This window comes from Apaloderma vittatum, unplaced genomic scaffold (assembly GCF_000703405.1).
Source record: "Apaloderma vittatum isolate BGI_N311 unplaced genomic scaffold, ASM70340v1 scaffold7209, whole genome shotgun sequence".
Lineage (NCBI taxonomy): Eukaryota > Metazoa > Chordata > Aves > Trogoniformes > Trogonidae > Apaloderma > Apaloderma vittatum.
Genome location: NW_009733486.1, coordinates 5,046 through 24,046, shown reverse-complemented (window position 1 = coordinate 24,046; position 19,001 = coordinate 5,046). Strand labels below are relative to the sequence as shown.

At 43.0% G+C, this 19,001-nt stretch overlaps 1 protein-coding gene across 1 annotated transcript in view; it reads left to right on the top strand.

Annotated features, from left to right (window-relative positions):
* Positions 1–18,553, top strand: part of KIFAP3 (kinesin-associated protein 3) — a 64,347-nt gene extending 45,794 nt beyond the window's left edge. Inside the window, 2 exon segments of the mRNA XM_009875915.1 lie at positions 539–638; positions 18,445–18,553. Coding sequence (XP_009874217.1) covers positions 539–638; positions 18,445–18,553 — 209 coding nt within the window.
* The last annotated feature ends 448 nt before the right edge of the window (positions 18,554–19,001 follow it).

Below are 19,001 nucleotides of genomic sequence, written 5' to 3'. Positions count from 1 at the left end.
GAAAGAGTGTCATGAAAAGACCGCTCCTTTAGGAAATAGCTAGGAAATATAAGGGACATCAAAGAAATAGGTTTGAAGTTGCTTTCCTGTTTTTTGGGGATTTTTTTAAACAAATTTTAAAAGATTCAGTGGTAAAGGGTAAAATCTGAACAATTAAGACTTTTGCTGCTTTTCTGCTTTCAAGCTACTGGCCCAGATTAATGTTTGACCCTTCTTACTACATTTTCTCTGGACTCACTTTCATGATGGGGCAGACAAGATGGGTCTCGATAAAACTTTTACAGGCCTGAGAAAGAAGGGGTAAGAGAATATTCCTTAAGTACAGTGTTTTTCAGAATACTAGACTGAGCTACTTGGACCCCATGAGGGTTTTTTTTGTAACTGCATTTGCTGTTTTTTAATATTATTGTTGCTTGACATTCCTCCAGAAATAGTGCAAGTTGCTAATTCTGAAGACAAACAAGCACATGTTGTGTTACACACTTATCCTGAGGTCATGTTCCTTCATCCAGTCACTGGATCTTTCTTGGTTTTATAGATGGCTTAATAGCCCCTGATGGAGCCGTGAGTCCTGATTTCTTCGGCGATTACCATCTTCAGAATGGAGACCTCGTTGGGCAGCATCCCTTCTCTGGCAGGTAAACTGCTCTTTGGGAAGAACGTGTGTAGGGAGAATGTGTTACTTTGAAAAAGCAGTTCTAGTCTATCTTCTGAATTACACGTTTCTTTCAACATATTAGCATGTGTTGTAATACATCGGGGCTTTCCAAAAGCTGTAAAAAGTAACACTAGAACACACAACTGACTATGACAGTGAAATACTGTTCAGACATTGTTGCTGAGAAGTATCTGAAGAGAGATCAGCTTGAGATGGTGACTTTTGTTTCCAATATTCTTAAATTGTTAAATAAGTTTCTCAGCTCTCAAAACTAATTCTGTAGGTTTGTGTTTGGTTTTTTTTTTTCTCTTATAAGTCTTCCCAAGGTATTCTCAGGTTACCCATGGCACTTTGAAAGTTAGCTAGATGGGAAAAAAATGCTGAACTCTATAGTCAAGGTACAGAATTCACTATCTGGGCATACCCAGCCCTGTGGTTGCAGTCGTTTGTTTCCAAAGGAGGAACGTTATTTTCACCACCTACACCTTTAGTTGCCGTTTGTAAAGTATGAGTCATTCACGATATGAACTGCTGAAGTAAAAAAGATTTTTCTTCCCTACCTGGGCTTCTTGTAATTCTTCTTTCCGATAACCTTTGCTATATCCCCAGTAAGGATGCTCTTGTTTTGTCAGAAAGCATTCTGCTGGGAAAAAAAAATAATCTGAGTGTCCTTGGGTAAAAGTTAAAGCAGATCACTCAACCTCAAATTTCAGTCCCTTATCAGGGAGCTACCGTAGCGAGGTGCTTTTGAATCTGATTGTATTCCAACCAAAATGAGTAACAAACTACATCTGCTGTACACCTTGTTAAGTCAAGCGTTTGTTGAATTTTCTCGTAATGTCTCAAGGCATTTTGGAGGCTCACCTCTAGAACAAAAATGGGGGAAAACTGCAGTTTGGCTAACGACAAACTTGGTAATTGCCTATTTGACGATAGCCTCGAAGTATTCAGCTTTCTCATTAGAATTCTGTTTTCTAGGAAGACTTTTTTTCGGTATGATCACTCCATGGATTTATCTGCAGTCCAGACACATGGTCTAATTGGAAACAGTGTGGACTGCTGCAAATGTTCTGTCGTGTTTGTAACAGACCCGGCCTGAATTGTTTGATAGAATAGATACTGGCAGTCAAATGGCGAATCCTAGTTTTCAGATGTGTGTCATTATCGTTTCGAACTTCTTGGCGCCAGAAGCCAGGATTTCCTGATGCTTAGAGCTAATGTAAAATGCATTAGTGCTCCAAGGCATGAGCCTTGGAATTGCCAGTCCCATGAGTTTGCAGAGTCAGACCCTCCTTTTTCCCAAATTTGAATTGGTGTTGGAAGGTAAAACCATACGTGCTAGAGAGCCTAATTAAAAATAATAGCAGCAAGTCTAGGCTCTTTTTATGTGTTATATAGTGTACATTTCATCCATACCAAAACATAATTCTAGGGTATTTTTATGCTTACAGTTTAAAGCTAACAAGAACCTTATGTCAAGGATTTATTTTTAACCAGTTCCAGCTTTTAATAAATCAAGATTTTTGTTACAAAAATGGTTCATTTTTCTATTATTATTTGAATATGTTTTCAGAAACCTTTTTTTTAAAGAAAGCTGGATTAGGATTTGCATAGACAACTAGCAAGTCGGTTAGTAGTAACGTTTTTTGTGAGTTCAAAGAAAGAAGGCCTAATAATGAGTGGATGCATATTTTTGGTCTTTTCAGTTGTTATACTTTATTCATTATACATTTATTTGTTGTGCCTGTGTCTTCTAGTCTTGGCCTTCTATATTAGGCTTTTTAATTCTGTAACTGCTAAGCAATGGGGGTGAGTGACAACCATGAGCTGACTTCTTGCTACTCAACTTGGAATAGTTTAATCCTCCTTTTTGCATTCCTATGAGGAAAAGTTACCTCTTTAATTTCTCTGCTGTTATTTCCTATCCTTGCAGTGAGCTCAGACTGGATGAGGACTTCCCCTTGGCTCCAGGAGAGCCTAACGAGTCAGCCAGAAAGACTCACCTTTTTAATGCCTTGTCACTGAGAAGCTGAGCCAGTGCTGGTTCCCCCAGTGCATTACCAGGGCTTAAGTGTGTTCTGATCATCAGCCCGGTTTTGGAGCCGAAGGAATGGGTCTATTAGGAGAGATTTTTAAAGATGGCAACCAAACTCAAGTCACCTTGAAGATTTTTTCAGTGTAAGGAATATTTAGTAATAACTGTGCAAGGGAGCTCAGCCCAACCCAGCTGCCACGTGTCGGATTGTTCTACCAGTTACACTGCGCTGAGCAGATAGTAAAACCCACACGCTTCCTTGGATGTAGGGTGCTAGTACTAGCAGAGACCTGGGGCAGCCTCTGCCATTGCAGTCCCACCATGCTGGATTCAGGAAAATTTGGGGGAATTGGAGCAGCAGCTGTATCCAGATGTGTAATTGATGAAGTGGTTTACTTCCACGTAACCCAGCAGGGGTATCACAAAAGTGTCCTGTGGAGTCCCTCTCCCAGGAGACGCTTGGACCTGCTGCACAGTCTTAGGCAAGTAGGGAAGTCTTTTTCTGAAGTCAAGAGTAAAGCAGGAGTTTAAAAAGTTAAGGTATTTATAGGCGCCTGCGCTCACTGGGTTAGCACATGGAGGAGAGGTGTCCCCTCATAATTTTTTAAGAAGGAAACATGAAGTAATATTATTAGCAGTACGTTCATCTATAGGTCTGGCAAACTAGGTGGAGTATCTTTAGGGGCTGCATTTTTCAAAGCCGTTGCCTTTGCAGGGTTTCTTGGACTTTCTGTGGAAATCTAGAGTACTGACTGCTGGCAGGAGCTGAGAATGCTACCTTGTGCGGTCAGGTCCTGCATCAAAGGTTCTTTCCAACCCAACTTTGAAGGAATTGTAAAAGTATCTAGCCCTAAATTCAGTTTGTAAATTAGCTTGCATCCTTGCTGTTCTGGACATACCTTGGAGCAATCAGGGATATCTGTTGTTTCTGGTACTTGTCATCATAAAGGAGAAGCAGCACAGAAGTGAAGACCTGGAAAGCTGCCAGCTTGTAGTACTGCCACCCTCTCTTTAGGGATTCAAGGCATCGTTAGAAATAGAAAAGCTTTGTTTGTGGTAGTCTTGCTTGTATGGCTTGCAGCGTTAGTTTACAGCTCTTAGTTCTGAACTATATTCTTAGTGGAGTTGTATTGTTGTGTATTACGTCTGTAAATAGAATTATTTTGGAATATAATGTACACAGAAGCGGTGATAAAATACATAAACAGCATCTCTTGTTTTCCTCAAAGGTTTGGAGCAGAATGCAAACAGATCATAAGGTATGTTTTCCATTCAGCAGAAAATACGTGGCTGAGGAGGTTGTTTTGACAGCTTGTATCCAGCTTTTTTTTATTGGCTAGGAAAAGACTTTGGTGATTAGATTACCAGCTTTGACTCATCTTACTGTCTTTCAGAAGCAGATGGGCATTAGGCATAGACTTGAAATTTTCATCTGTTATTAAAATCTGTATTCAAGGCTTCTGGTTCTGATAACTCTTAATACAGAGTGAAAGTTTTATGATTGTAGCAAACAAAAAATCCCTCACCTTTGGCTAATGTGATGACAGTTTAGTGTCTGAGCTGCAAGGGATAAAGACCAGCTGAAAGATATCTTCAAGAATCTATGGTGATTCATCAAATTTTAATCACCTTCTAGAGACTAATTAGTTTCTTAAGACATAAACATAGTAGTGATGGCTAATATCTTATAAAAGAGAGATCCACAGTATTTTTCATATCCTTTGGGGAAGAAATGACTCTTCCAGCTTTCCCAGCTATAACTAGATAATAGTACAGTTTTGAAATGTAAAAGCCAATTTTTTTGTTAATATCTTCATCTGAGTTCCCAAATCCTCTCCGTCTGTAGCTTAGAGAGATTAATAGTTAGGAATGCTGGAGGTAGCCAAATTTTTTGGGAGGGTTTTTTCCTTCCTGAGGAGGTTTTCTCCAGTACAGAATCCTTTAACCTTGTTACGAAACATAGCAGAGCTGCCACTGCGCAATCTTCATTTTCACTCCAACAAGGCGTTTCTCTTTGTGTGCTGCTCCTGGAGCAAGCGTTCGCGTCTCCTCCGAACAGAGATCTGACTGAAGCTTCTTCCCAGGAAGCAGTGAGGTTTGGCATGTCAAACAAAACCAGTTTTATGGGGTGACTGTCTCTGTCTTTGGTGGAACGTCTTACCTCTTGCCTGGATTTACAGCCTAAAACTGTAGCTGCATTTCTTCTTTTTGCCGTGGCAGGTCACTGTGATATTTTGTGAGGTAAATATATTGAGCCAGAACCTTGGAGGCTTCAGTTACGCTGTGTCTGTTGTTGGCAAGTATAGGCACGTATAACCACGCTGTTGGGTCTTGAGCTGGTGGAAACCGTGGTGCTGTGGGCTTCAGGAACTTAATACATTTATAGCCATCTTCCATACGGATCTTTAACTTCTCTTACATTTGCTAAAAGTCGTTCCTGTCAAGTTCTTCTCAGTTCTTCTCAAAAGTTGTTCTTCTCGAGCATCGAGGTTAGGATTTCATCTCTTCCTTGCTCTAGTCTCTAAACCCTGCAGGGTGTATCGCTCATGCAAGGAGCCTGCGCATCCTCAGGCAAGGCCTGAAGGAGCTGGTGACCCTGGCGTGGAGTTTTCTTATCCGTGTTGTATTTTCAGTGATGTGCGCAGGTCATTCAGAAGTTGGAACATTCCCCTCCCAGCCTTTCAGCAGCCAAGTGCCATCTCACAGGCTCTCTCTGAAGGTGAAAAACTTACACGTTATTAGACAGTAAAAGTGAGCTGCCTCAGGCAACCCTTTACGTCAGTGCCAGAAGAAACTTCGTTTCATGGTTCTTGGAAAGATTAGCTTAGATGAAAAACATGTTCTCCTGTGGGATCCGTGCTACAGCAGAACTCCAAGTATCCCCATCTCTCTCATCATCATTTGAATAGAGGCAGTAATGCTTTCCACAGAGGTGGACATATAATAATAAAATCATTTAATTAATGGAAAGGAAAGCTAATCAAGTTTAAATTATGATTGCATTGTGATTCTCCTTTCAAACATTTTACTATAGTGATATTTCTTACAGTTCTGTGCATTACTTTTTCTTTTCTCTACTTAAGCTTTATGTTAAAAATAATAAAAAAAAAATCCTTTTTTGCCTTTGCAGTTTCAGCAGAGTTGTATTCAGCTTCCACCATTTGGACACTATTTAATTTGCATTTCCCAAGAGAACCAAATTAGGTTTTATTAGTAAATTGGGCCTATAACCTTGTAGGCAGCTTTTATTAGTTTATCACACATCAGTATTAGCAAATTGTAAATCCCGCTGAAACGAATTTGAAAAGGCCTTAAAGACAAGCCCAGAACCATTGAAGTTCCTGGAGACAAATAAGGGGGTTTTGGTTTATTTTGGTCCCACAAAAATGTTGTTAGTGGCAGCACAGTTGTATCTTTTTTTTTCTTTCTTTTTTTTTTTTTAAAGTCATATTCTGTTGACCTAACTGCCTACATGTTTAGTTTTAAAGAAGTTGAACTGAATAAGATCAAGAGGATTTCACTAAATTTCTGATATATGACTTGACATAAAAGAGATGAAGCACACTCCTAACTTGGGCGATACAGCATTTACTGACTGGTCACGTGAAACAGGCAGGTACGTTTCTTTTTGTCCATCGGTACCTGTCCAGGTGGTAACTATGCTTGGAATTAACATCTTGCATCTTAGAGATAGCAGTAAGGAAGCAGGAACTGCTGCCTTTTGGAGCGTTTTGAACACAGCCTGGAACAATTTTGTTGTAAGATTTGATTTCTACAGATCCTGGATCATGGCCTAAATCAGAAATCACCGTATGGTTGTTTTCTTTCAGTATTTAAATGTGGGAGTGTTCTTTGAGATCAGGAGTGCTTCATCACTAAGAGCTTTTGAATGTAAGCTTGAATTTCTTCATGTCTAGTTTGTGATAATTTGTTTCTGCACCTGTACTAAACTAGAGTTCTCTCTTTTCTTTCCCTGTTTTTTAAGGTAGTGGTCACATGCCTTGCTAGCTGTCACTATTAGCTTTTTCACATTATCTTCTTAAAGCCGTGTTTATAGAAATTAAATACTGCAACCTGGTCACATTATAATGCAGTTTAGATGTCACTGATACGTATTTGTCCAAATTGTGCTGTTATGATGTGGACAGTTATTGTGGCATTTTTGTAGACCAAGGGTTTGGTTATTCAAGGGGAAGAAGACTTTATTTTTTTTTTTATTTTTTTTTTTTACCATGACTCATGTTCATCAGTGAGATTCTCCCGGGGTTTGGAGATCTGTGCATACTGCACCACTAAAGAATTAGCGCTGCTGGTAACTTGGGAATATCCAGATGAGGACAATATTCTTCGTATCCAGTATTCTATAGACAGCAACATCTTTTTATGTGCCTGGGTGCTTATTTATTATTACTCTGTTCCCAGACCATATCAGAAGCTTCAAAGCAGCTCCTCTTGTATCCCCCAACACGCAGACTACGCTCACAGTCCTTGTCCCGAATAGCTGAGCGGGGACCTGAAGGTGAGGACAAGTTCTTCACCCGAAACGTGGTGGCAGAGCCCGGAGCCGAGCGGTGCTCGCTCTCCTCGCCGCTCTCGCGGTGCCCCAGCGCCAGGACCACCCCACCTCTCCCCAAGGTGTGTGGTCCATCCTCGCCAAGGATCACGTTGCACTTCCTTCATTTACTGTAAGAGCTGTTCCTCGAGAACAATTACAGTAGTATGCAAAGGGATGAAAGAGCTTGCTTGGGAATATTTTAAGGATGCTGGGTTGGGGTTTTTTTTTTAGCAAGTTGGAGATGCCATTTGGAAAAAGGGTTTTCATTGAGGTTTAAATGCGCTTCAGCTCTTTTGGAATATGGGATACTTGGGCCTCTTTCACGTTCAGTCATTTCTTTCACTATTTTTTTTTTAGCTGCTCTTTATTTTACTGTATTCCACCTGCAGTTGGCCTCATTTAACTGCCATGGTTTAGGTGACTGTTAAGAATTTTAAAAGAATACCAAAATTCTGTGGCAGTTAGCTCAAGTCCATTGGAATGTCTTACCAAAAAATCCCCGAAACCTGGGTCTGTCTCTTCTGAAATTTTACATTAATTAATTCCCACGTTCTGTCTGCTGCTCTCAGTCCCTCCAGATGTGCTACTAGGAATAGACTGGCTCCCTGGTTACAAGCCATCTGGGCTCTGTAAACTGATTTGCACTTATATTAAACAATAAGTGAACAGAATGCGGAAGAGTTATTAAAGCAAATGTACATTGCTTATAAATCTCGAAGTAAAACATTAAAATGTAGTAAATGGGAATGGAATGTGCAAATGAAGACCTGCTTTTTTTTAATGAGTTTAGCTGTGACCTTCTCGATTTCAACCAAAAGAAAAGAATTTTATTTTTCTCTTTAAAAAAAAACCCAACAAACTATAAAACTGCTTACAGAAGTATCTGAGACAAAAACAAGGAAATATAATGTTCTAAACTTGACTGGTCCAAACCACTCAAGCTGCTGTGACAGCTCATAAAACTGAGAGTAGTTTTTAACTGGACTCTGTTTTACGTTGCCAGAGTGAATTTTCCTTGCAGGAAGTAGCCAGAAGGTTTATTTAGTTTCCAGACTGCTGCTTTGATCTTTCCATTCTGTCACTTCTCAGGTTACATAGCCCTTTTTCACTGCAGTAAATCTGCAACAGTTAATGAGAATAAAATTTCCTCCTTCTCACTGATCGCATGCTGTTAAATGCCAAACCACAGCCAGCAGCATATTTGCAGAATTCAGCTGCACTGTACAAAAACAGCACAATCAGTTTAATCTTGTTGGTTTTGTAATTCATTTTATTGAGCTTTCCTTTTTCAAGTGACCTATTTTATCAAGACAAGTGGTTGCAAGGCCAGACCTGGAAGAAAGATTTAAAACTGCAATAAAGCGAAGGGTGTTTTGTACTCTATGTAGAAGTCTACTCGCAGGATTCAAAATTAAACCTACAATGAGTAGTTTGTAAAAGTCCCTTACATCAGCAGGATATTTCTTACAGTTATTATCCGAACTGAACATGTGCTGCAAACAAGTCTCTAGTATGAAAATTAATGTGACGTATCAAATGAATTTCTTTGCCAAACAGTTAAAATTTTGATTCTAAAATTTGACTCTCCAAGTCTGTGTTTATCAGTTTCAACCATTCAAGTATGGTGACTGAACCATCCTTTTCTCTTCTCTCTGGAAAACCTAGAAGAATTTTTTTGAACCGTGAGATTTAAAAAAAATTAGTCAAGTTTAGAAAGTTTGTCTTCTGGGTTTTGAGCTTTTTAAGTTTGGGGTGTCTTTTTTTCCAAGACTCTATGCCCAGCTTTTGGCCTGGAAACATTTTATTTTTTGCTGAATTAATGAAAGTTGAAATTTCTGCATAATAACATTGCTCCAAGTTACAGATCACCAAAAAGATGTTTCGCATCTGTATTTTTATCTGGCTTGTTCCCTGATATATCCAGCATTAGCCCTAGGAAAGCAAGCAGTAAGAGACATTGAGATTTACTTCCTTGCTGGTTTACACTGAAATCATAACTGATTTTAGGGTAGATTTTGATGAGATTTCACTAGGGCCCTGTGCTGATATATCGGAGTGGCAGAAATCTGGACAATCATCTATGGTGGTAAAAGGTATTTAGCGTTTATTCATCAGTAGTAAGGCTCCAACTGCATTTGCTGCATGCGCTCTAGTGAACACTGCAAATCCTCTAGTAACCTTAACTTTCAGAAAAGTCTTTGAAAGCTTTTATTGCCTGCAGCTGTAAGTCAAAGCCGAACAGATTTATTTATTTTTTTCACTCTCCCTCCCTCCTTCTCTCCAGCATCTGGCCTGTCATCCACATCCAGTTGCCCGGCTCTTGGTGCTGAGCCCCGGAGACAGCACAGCTCTCGCCAGTGACCTGTTGGCATGGCTTTCCTGGGTATTTGCGCACCAGGGGGAACTATTTTTCCCCACTTGTTTTGAAGCACACAGCTGAGTGGTAGTGCTTGGGCTTGAGGAGCCTGTGTAAATATTTAAAGGAATAATTCTCCAGCTGAGAGCCCTTTAGTGCAGGGCATGGAAAACTTGCATTTTTGCTTCAGCTGCGGATCTCAGAGTATGTTTTCGCAGTGACCCTGCTCTGTAACCCAGCACAGGAAGCAAGAAATGCTTCCCGTCGGGGAATCGGGAAGCCTGTAGGAGACACGGACCAGATCCTGAGCTGATCCAGTCCGTAGCACCGCTCACCTCTACAAAGTTGCCACTTCAGGATCTTGTTCCGCTCAGGCCGTCAGCTGAGGCTTTTGTACCCAATGTAACGCTGACATCGCTGGAGCTCAGTAAAAGAGATGCTTCAAGTTTTCCCAAGCCAGACGTAGTACTAGTTTAAGATAAAGGCAATGCACTCTTCAAGTTACAGAGTTGACAGAAATACTTTGGACTGTGCAAGGAGAGAGGAGGAAGAAAGGACGTCTTGGTTTTTATTGCCTGCTCCGCAGGGATTTTTCTATTTGTTTTAGTTCTTAATTAATTTTAAGAAATGGATGCATCTAATCAGTGGGTTTGGCCAGTTGTTGAGCCAACAGCATAGGAGATGTTTCTCTCAGACTTGTAATGGAAAGTCAGAACTCTTGGTTTCTGTTCCAGCTCTTGACCTTTTAGCAAATCCTGTGCAGAATAGCTGAGAAACTCCCCGTCCGCGTGGTGGAGTTGTGAGCCTGGGCGAGGGAACGCGACTGAAGTTATCCCGATGCCCTTCAAAGAATCAAGCTGAATATGTGAAACAACTTGAGTTCTTGAGTTGCTGTTTTGCCCCTTGGCTGTACTCTGGATTTGTTGCTTTTTCTAGCAGATCAGAAATACTCTGTTTTTTCCTCTTTGAAGGGTGTTACAGAAGAGGCAAAAGTCTTTTCTATCTACGTCAGTTTTCATTTGAGTCTTCTCATTACTGTAGTTGGTCAGTTGCTGTCTTTAATGTCTGGGGTGGTTTTTCTTTCAATACTCCAATGGGAAACTGAGGTCATGGAGAAAAGGAGCAACTTGTCCGGGATCGCACAGCAGGTAACTGACAGAGCGAGAAACTGAGCCCAAGTCCCAAGCTGCTTTCATAGAGCTGGATGGCAAGTTCTACAGCTTTCAAGCAAGGCTCTTACTGAATTTGGCTAAGCAAGGTCATTTGGTTTTAGTTCAGTGCTTTCTTACTAGTCAGTTGGGAAATATATATTTTATTTTTTTTCAAATGCTGCCTCCCCACCAGTGAATCTTGGCATGCTTATTGCTTGGTGCATAGCTGGAGCCTGACACAGAAGACGCAGTGCTCATTTCTCCACAATTGTCAGATTTGCATTTGTTTATAATTAAATGGCAGAAACAGCAGTATTGTGCTGAGATGCAACTGGGCACCGAGTCCAGAAGCAACTGGAAACTTTAAGTCATTAAGTGAACTGAAAAAAGCTGGATCACATGGAAGAAGAGACATGATCATATCCATAAAAGCTGCATCATGATGCACAAGGGAGCTGAATTAGCATTGCACAGGTTCATTCTGTTATTTTCTGTCTTTTGAGCAGAGACGGTATTTAAGGAATATGAATATTCACTACTGACATGCAGTCACAGTCCCTGTGACAAAACTCCCCTCCTACTTGAGCTTGAGGGATAGAAAGGATGGGGGAAAAAAGCTTCAGAGATAGGGGAGAAAAAGTTGGGACCACGAGAGGCAGAATTTAGGAGACTTGTGGTTTATAGTTTAACGTCACTCCCAGCAGTGGGAGAATCTACAGTTACAGGACATTATATATAGAAATATTGTTTTTTGTAAGACTTCTCCATTGTATGCTGGTTCTCTGTAAACCCACGGTTTGTGCTCGTACTCTGAAGGATGAAAAATTTATGGTCAGTGAAGCAAACCCAGAGGTAGTTGGCACGTAGAAGTAAGTAGGATCATCATCTGGCTCACTAGTCTCTTGGCAAGGGAAAAAGCAACCGCCCTTACGCCACTTACTGATGCATTCCACTCTTTTGGGACTGGTGTCAGGAAAACATTTTCCCATCCAGTGTTCACCTGGCAGCGCGTGTTGGCAGAAAGGCCAAAGAGTCTTTGAGCCTTGACTCAGGTGTGGTGCTTAGCAGATACCTCAAATGAATTAGCTAAATATCTCTTAACTGAAGATAATTTTAGAAGCTGGAGGGCTGTGTGCGTTCTATGGAGTTCAGAAACATTTCTTGCCTCCTGCGCTTGGATGCACATCATGCCTGAATCCTCGCTGTGCAGCGCCCCTGGCTCCTCCTGCCTTTTCCTACCCTGGCCTCTGCGCAGAGGAAACCTGCAGAGGGAGGTGTGGAATTTGGATAATGGGGTGAGGTCCTTGTGCTCAGAAAAGCGACTGACAGGAGGAGGAAGGGAGGGAGCTGCAGCACTTGCTAACCAGTCTCCTAACTGGGCTAGCGCGACTGCAGCTTCTGCCCCATCCCACGTGTGATTATACTGCCCTGCACCGCAGTCGTTCTCAGACCTAGAGTCTAGCACCTTCCATCAACGCTTTAAAACAAACCAACCCACTGAGAGGCAAGAAAAAACACAGACTTTGCTGCTGGGAAACTCCTGTGTCTCTTGTTGGCAAGTATTATAAATTATACACTTCATCTTGGTTGTACAAGTTATAATGCTGCGCTTGTCTCAAGATTAGAGACTGCTGTGACAATTCTATGGCTTAGGTACCTCCTGAGGGAAAGATACAGCCTTCAGTAGTCATCTGACCATAGTCTGGTTTGTCTGTTATGCACAGGAACTTGACAGAGCACTATAGCTGACAGGGCTTTATGGCGTGAGAGTGTATAAAGGCGATACACGATGGTAACTGTGCTGTGTGTTATCAACAGTGCTGTCGCACACGAGTAGATTCACAGGAGGGAAACATTAGCACTTGAAGGATGTGCTGCACAAAATTCCGAATGCCTGCCTGGGATGAGGTGAGGAATGTTTTGAGAGTGAAGATGGTGTTCTTTAGAAACAATATAAGGTACATAAAGTGAGAAGGAACAGAGGAAAAAGGGGTTGCTGTGAACTGTACTGATGTCAGGCTTCCGAAGGATGCTCATAAAACTTCTTCTGGTTCAAACCTCATTCTCTGGTATTCGGGAGGAGTTTTGCAAAGCTGCAAACAAGTAGCAACAAGAGGTGCCATGTGTGTAAACATAGGCAGCAGATTTACGCCTGCGAGTAAACTCTCTCAGCAGCTCACTTGAGCATGTGGAGAACTTTGTGTGCGATTCCTTCATTAGGATTTGGTGGGGTAGCGGAGAGCTGCAAGTACCGCTTGCTTGGTCTTAGCAAGGTCTGGGAACCCAGTGAATTACAAATTTATCCCCCGTGAGTAGGGGAGAGAGTCTCTCAGACATGAGGCTGGTATAAGCCTTGTTGATGCAGAGTAAGGAGGCAGGACTGACAGGGTTTTAGAACAGGTTTAGAATGAAAAGAAATGCAGCTGAAATGGTGGCTCTGTTGGAAGCACTGTATGTGTTTAGCTTGGATTTCATTTTCAGTGCGTGGTGATTTCAGGGTGTTTTAATTTTGGGTTACCAACCGTGAAAGTGGTAGGCAGAAAAGGATGAAATTTTGGCCCTAAAGTGTAAGCTCCTGAACTGATATTTCACTTTCTAAGGTGAAGACTTTTCCTGGACCACTTTCACCTGCACAGGCCATCACAGTCATTTCCAGGACAGCCTGGTACGATCCTTGCCAGGCTGCTTCTCGCCTCGTCTGTGAGCGTGCAAGCCTGTTTCCAAATCAGTGTTTCTTCCTGGGATCGCTCCGAGATCTGTGCATCCTCCTGGGGGCATTTCCAGTTGGATGTCAAGGGTTTAGTTTTCACCAGTAATTTCCTCGGGGACTTCAGACTTGCCTTTCTGAGGCCGCGCTTATGCTGGAGGAATTAGTACCTGTTTTAGAGCAATTTGTCAGCACCGGTGCTAGTGACCGTGTGAGCGCTAGCGCAGACGGGCTCAGGTGTCTGTCGCATCAGGAAAACTTCAGAGCAAGCAGCCTCACTCCTTGGTCAGCTTGCACCCGGGTGCTAATTGCCCCTGGTCAGCTCAAGACTAAGTTGAAGGCCCTCTCTTCCTGTACCATGTGCTCGTGAGCAGCAAAGATACCTGAACGGGAACCCCAGCAGTGAGTTGCTGGCAGAGAGCTCCTGTCTGAGCCTGCCGTGTCTGCCAGACGTACCACAAAGCCCACTGAGTCTCTGGGCACAGGAGGGAAAGGAAGAATTTTGGGGATACGGTGGGATGTCGGTTGGCATTTCCTGCTGTGAGGGGGACACGACTGGTCTTTACATTTTAAATGATGTCAGGGCGCCTAGGATCCGAGATGGGTACATTGATGTGGATGTTGTGACTCAGAGTAAGTATCAATAAGCAGAGCTGCTGAGCAATCTCTCCTCACTCATGCACATCAGGAACGTTTTCCTCTTCAGCATGTGTTCTTCAGTTCCCCAGCAGTACAAGCAAATTGGAAAGTTCAGCTGTCATTTGGGGAAGGTCATAGATCACACTAGCAGCCTGAGTAATCCAAGAGGTTTTAAGTATCATAGCATTTAGTTTAAAGCGAAATTTGCTCTGACAGGGGCTGGCAGACCAATAGGAAAAAGAAATATTTGTGCTTGGAGAAGTGCATGTGTAGAGACCGTGAGTATAACTGATGGCTGGAAGTGATTTCAGTCTAAAAAAAACAAATCATTAAGAGAGTGCATAGGGGTAAAATACACAGTTCATATTTTAAAGGGTCTCAAAATGAACCGGCAACTGAGGTTAGCAGTACACAGTAATTAACTGTGCTGTTCACTGTTTAACTCCATCAGCTCCGGGTGTGGTGGTAAACTTTGCACCAGAAAACAGTTGTGCTTGGACAGGGTGGTTAGCAAGCACCGCTCTCTCCACGCGCACGCGTGCAACTTTGTGAGACAAAACTGCCTTCAATAACTTGCAGATTAAGGCAGCGTCATCCTAAGACGTTTATCGGAGGAGCTCGTGGTGGTGGCGTGCGACCTGTATCCAATGTACAGCTGCGTGTGCAGGGATTGCATGTGCTGCTGCGAGGTACCACATCGAACAGGGCTGACTAACAGGAGGAAAAAACCACAATTTGGAGATGAGCATTGTTACCTCAGTGGTACGAGTGTGTCCCTAACTTTGGGAAGACAGGCTGATGCTTGCTTCTGCTGAGCACCGAGTCTCCTGGTAGATGCTTTACAAATCAGGCCAACAACATGGTTTTTTCCTAGCCGTGACTTTTGAAGTCAATTGCTGGTATAAATCTCAGAACACAAGGCACAAATTGTGATCTCGGGCCAGTCGTTACCCAACGAGCTGAAAAGCCACCATCTTTCCTGGCTCTGCCTTGTGCTGGTCTTGGCAGAAGCGGCCAGGATTCATCAGGACCCCTGTCCTTGGCAGCTTATGCTGTCAGAGACATTGCCCTCGGCCTGCCAGCCTCGGGAACAAGCCAGACTTCAGCCTGCGGATGCGTGTTTGCTGTTTTGTTGCCCCTTAATTGCCTCCTGGGTTCTACAGCCTTTCCCTCAACTACAGCGACAAGCTTTTTGCTCCAGGCTGCCAGTGCAAGCAATCAAATAGGCGAAGCTGGTGTGTTTCAAGAGGACTAACGTGAAAAGGAATCCAGCTTTTCTTTTCGAAGCATGGACAAGCCTTCCTTTACTTAAGAGAAATATTTAGATAGAGAGCGGTGATTTGATCAAGGTGTTTTAATGCGATTTTTCTGTTCCTTTCTTTTTATTTTTTTTTTAACTGTCCAAAGTAGTTATCAGCTGATCCATCTCTTCCAGTTTTCTTCAGGACACTAACACATGTCTGAACCATTTGGAAATAACTGATACTCCTCAAAGTTTAAACTCTAGGGATCTTTACCTAATTACTTACATATTTATAAAAAAAAAAAATTTAAAAAATGATTTGCTGAGAATTTGATTGAAACCATATTTTCCCTGCTCTCGTTATCAATTTAAATACGTTTGAAAGTTCTTTGGGTGAGGGTTCCTGAACTGAACGCAGCCGGGCCGGCTCTGCCTGCAGCGACAGAGACCCATTGCCACCTCGTGGCTCCCTGTCGTTATTACACCTCACCCTGCAAAACCCGGTATTATTTTAGGGAAGAAAAGAAGTTCTTGAAACTCTGCAGCATCGAGAGAAGCCGCGTTCACATTTAAGAAGAAAGTCCGGCTCCAGGACAGGTCTCTGGGGCTGTTGGATTTGCTGCATCGCTCTCTGCCACAGCAAACCTGAGGAGGGGCTGCTCTTGCCCCCCGGGAGCCAAAAGCACGGCCCCTTCCAGCGCAGAAATGCAAAGAGCCCCTGTTCTACTATGCCAGTAATAAAACCAACTTATCCACTTATAGTCACAGAAAAAGACACTGAAAGATGGACCCAGAAAAGCGTTTTCTGTTGAAATATCTTTTCATTCATAAATCAACTGGAGATGCTTTTTAAGGATCTTTGAAAACAATGGAATTCCCGAGTTTAAACATAGCCCTAAGGGGTCCTGCTTCTCTGCAGCCTTACACGTGGGGTATCACTGGGAACTTGCAGTAGCACAACAAAACTGGATTCTGCTCTTCCAAATCCCACTATGCTTTCTTTTTGTATGTTAACTCCTAGTACTAACAGTACTGAAAGAACTTTTTTTCTTTTTTTTAAAGAATCTGCATTGTTTTACAGTCATTATTCAAAATACTTGTTTTCTGAACTGCCTGACAAATGGGTCAGCTTCATGCTAGGTCCTTGCTGCTTTGATCAGAAGAGCTTTGTGGCCTGTGTTCAGAAAGCTGTATGTAACGGCAGCCCATGTGAGGTCTGTCTGTCTAATCCCTTTGGGTACTGCAAATCAGTAAGGGTGGTAGAAGCAGAGACCGTCCTCTCCGTGAGTGCAGGGTTTGGTGTTTCTGGAGATAACAGTTAGATATGGGCAAAATAACGGGATTTCTCTTAATCCCTTCTTTGGGGGGAGTCTTTTAAAGCTTCAAGTGTGCTAATGAGAAAGCTATTTGCCAGGTGCAAAGGAGGAAAACGGAGAAGGTGCCTCAGAGGTCACCAGCTCGTTTCATAATGGGCTTGGAAAAGAGTAATGAGGCTTTGGAGTGGATGCAGGAAGGGATGGGTGGCTAGAGGAAGGTGTGGAGCCAGAGGCGTGTGTTCGTGTAGCTTTGCATCACTTCAGGGTACACCACAGCTGCTCTGCTTCTCTTTGCCCTGCTGAAGGGACTGATCAGCCTTTTAAGGTGAGAACGACGGCTCTGTGAGCGAGTTACGAGACAGGGGCATTGCCGGTTCAGATACAGACAGCCAGACCTGGAAATAGCAAAGCACTTTCTCAAGATACATCCGGGTGAAACAGAGTGGTTTTCTCTTGCTGACTGCGTCGCCTGCCTCTCAGAGGACAAATGTTGGCCTCAGACCTTTCACCTTCACCTGATCATCAGACTGTTCCACAAGCGAACTAGTTCCCCAAGAAGCCAGGCGCCGAGGATCCTTTTCCAGGACCTCACAGAGGCACAATCTGAGGGAAGCGTCTTTGCAAGGACAGAGTGATGGACGTGGTCCCCCAGCACTTCAGCTGAGCCCTTTCAGTCCAACCGATTCAGCGGTGCCAGCTTTTTGCTGAGCCAGGGCCTGGGGCCCACCCATTGTCCATCTTCTGGATGGGTCGTTCTTTCCCAGCCTTGACTGTTGCATAACCCATGTTCCATATGTATAATTGGCAGTAATGAGGTTCAGCTTTTCCCCACTCCAAAAGCACTTTGGTTCTTTGTGTTTTGACAGTCTTCAGAGGGGAAGTTCAGCTCCTTTCAATGCATCTTTAGTCAGGCAATAAATCAGAATCCTTTTCTATTTGTCCTTCTACTGAAGGGGAAGTTAAGAAGTGGCGTAGCTATGAACAGGCAGTAATCCAGTATCTTAGGCAATACTCATTTTCCCTCTACCTCCTGCATGAGAGTTATTGTTGAGCATGAAATATGTGCCACTTTTCCCTACGCAGTTCTCGTGCTTTAGTATCTAATTCATTGCTGTGAGGCTTCTTAGGTGTAAAAGATGCTGTTCTGCCAGAAAAGTGAATTATTCTGTCTCATTAGTACACAGCCTTTCAGGATATGATGAATCCTTCCTGCCATTTGGCTGTCAATCTTTATGCCACCAGAAGCACTGTCCTTTGCTGAACTGTGTTGCTGTCCCAGATATCCTCACTTCCTCATTTCTAGCTGGTATTTTGTCAGGGGCTTCAGAAATGTACTGAGGGAAGTAAATCGGATTATTCAAACGTGCTGTGCAGGGCAGCTTCACCAGTGGGCTTTGCAAGAAGGATGCTGGAAGACTTTCCTGAAAGACACATTAACTTTAATTGTACAGGGAGGGAAATTGAGTCGCAGAAGGAAAGTGCTTTGACAGTAAATCCACAGAAAGACAGAAGACTTCTGTCTCTTCTGAGACTTCAATTTGACCTGAAAGCTTTTCCTTGAAAGGAGCTGCATTGATTTCTCTGCAGCATTTCTTTTCCCACCGAGGGAAGAGGAGACAGAGCAGTGCTGGCTAGGAGGGGAAGATGGTTTGCAAAGTTGCCTCACAAAATTATTTCTGTGGCAGGAAGAGTTGAGACGCCAGCGCTAAGCACACCTTCCCTACCATGCAAAAACCCACAGTTTCTCTATCTTTTGTTTTTGTTTTTGTTTTTTTTTAATGTAGCATGGGAGTTGACGGCTTTGGTCAGTCACCAGGGGTTCCCAGCCGCCCAGCCACTGCGTACGGATACCGCCCGGATGAACCTTACTAATAACGCTACGGAGCCCGGTGAAGCAGCCGCTCTGCGCGAACCCCGCCGCTCTGCAGCCCAGCCTGCTGCCGCCTGCCCTGGAGGAAGCAGCGCGGGCGTGCGTGGCCGGCAGCAGATCTGTCCCTCGGTAAATGCATGATTGTAGCGCGATGGGTCCATCGTTACGTATCCTTTGGCGTGTGTAGCTCCAGATAAACCCAGCCTTTCCCAGTCCAGTGTTTTAGTGGAAGCGTTTACTCTTTGGTTGCTCGTTGTTATAATTTTTGTACAGTATTTGCTCTGTGACTTGAAAGCAAGGATTGGAAAGCTACTGGACTGGAAAGTGTCATGTTATGTATATTAAGCTACTAATTTAATTTCTATTAAATATAAAAACCTGTGTGGTCAGCAGTGGCGAATGTGTTTCTAACCAATGTTTCATTTCTTTTACAAGGCATTCAAGGAGAATGCTTCATGTGAAGTGTGTTTA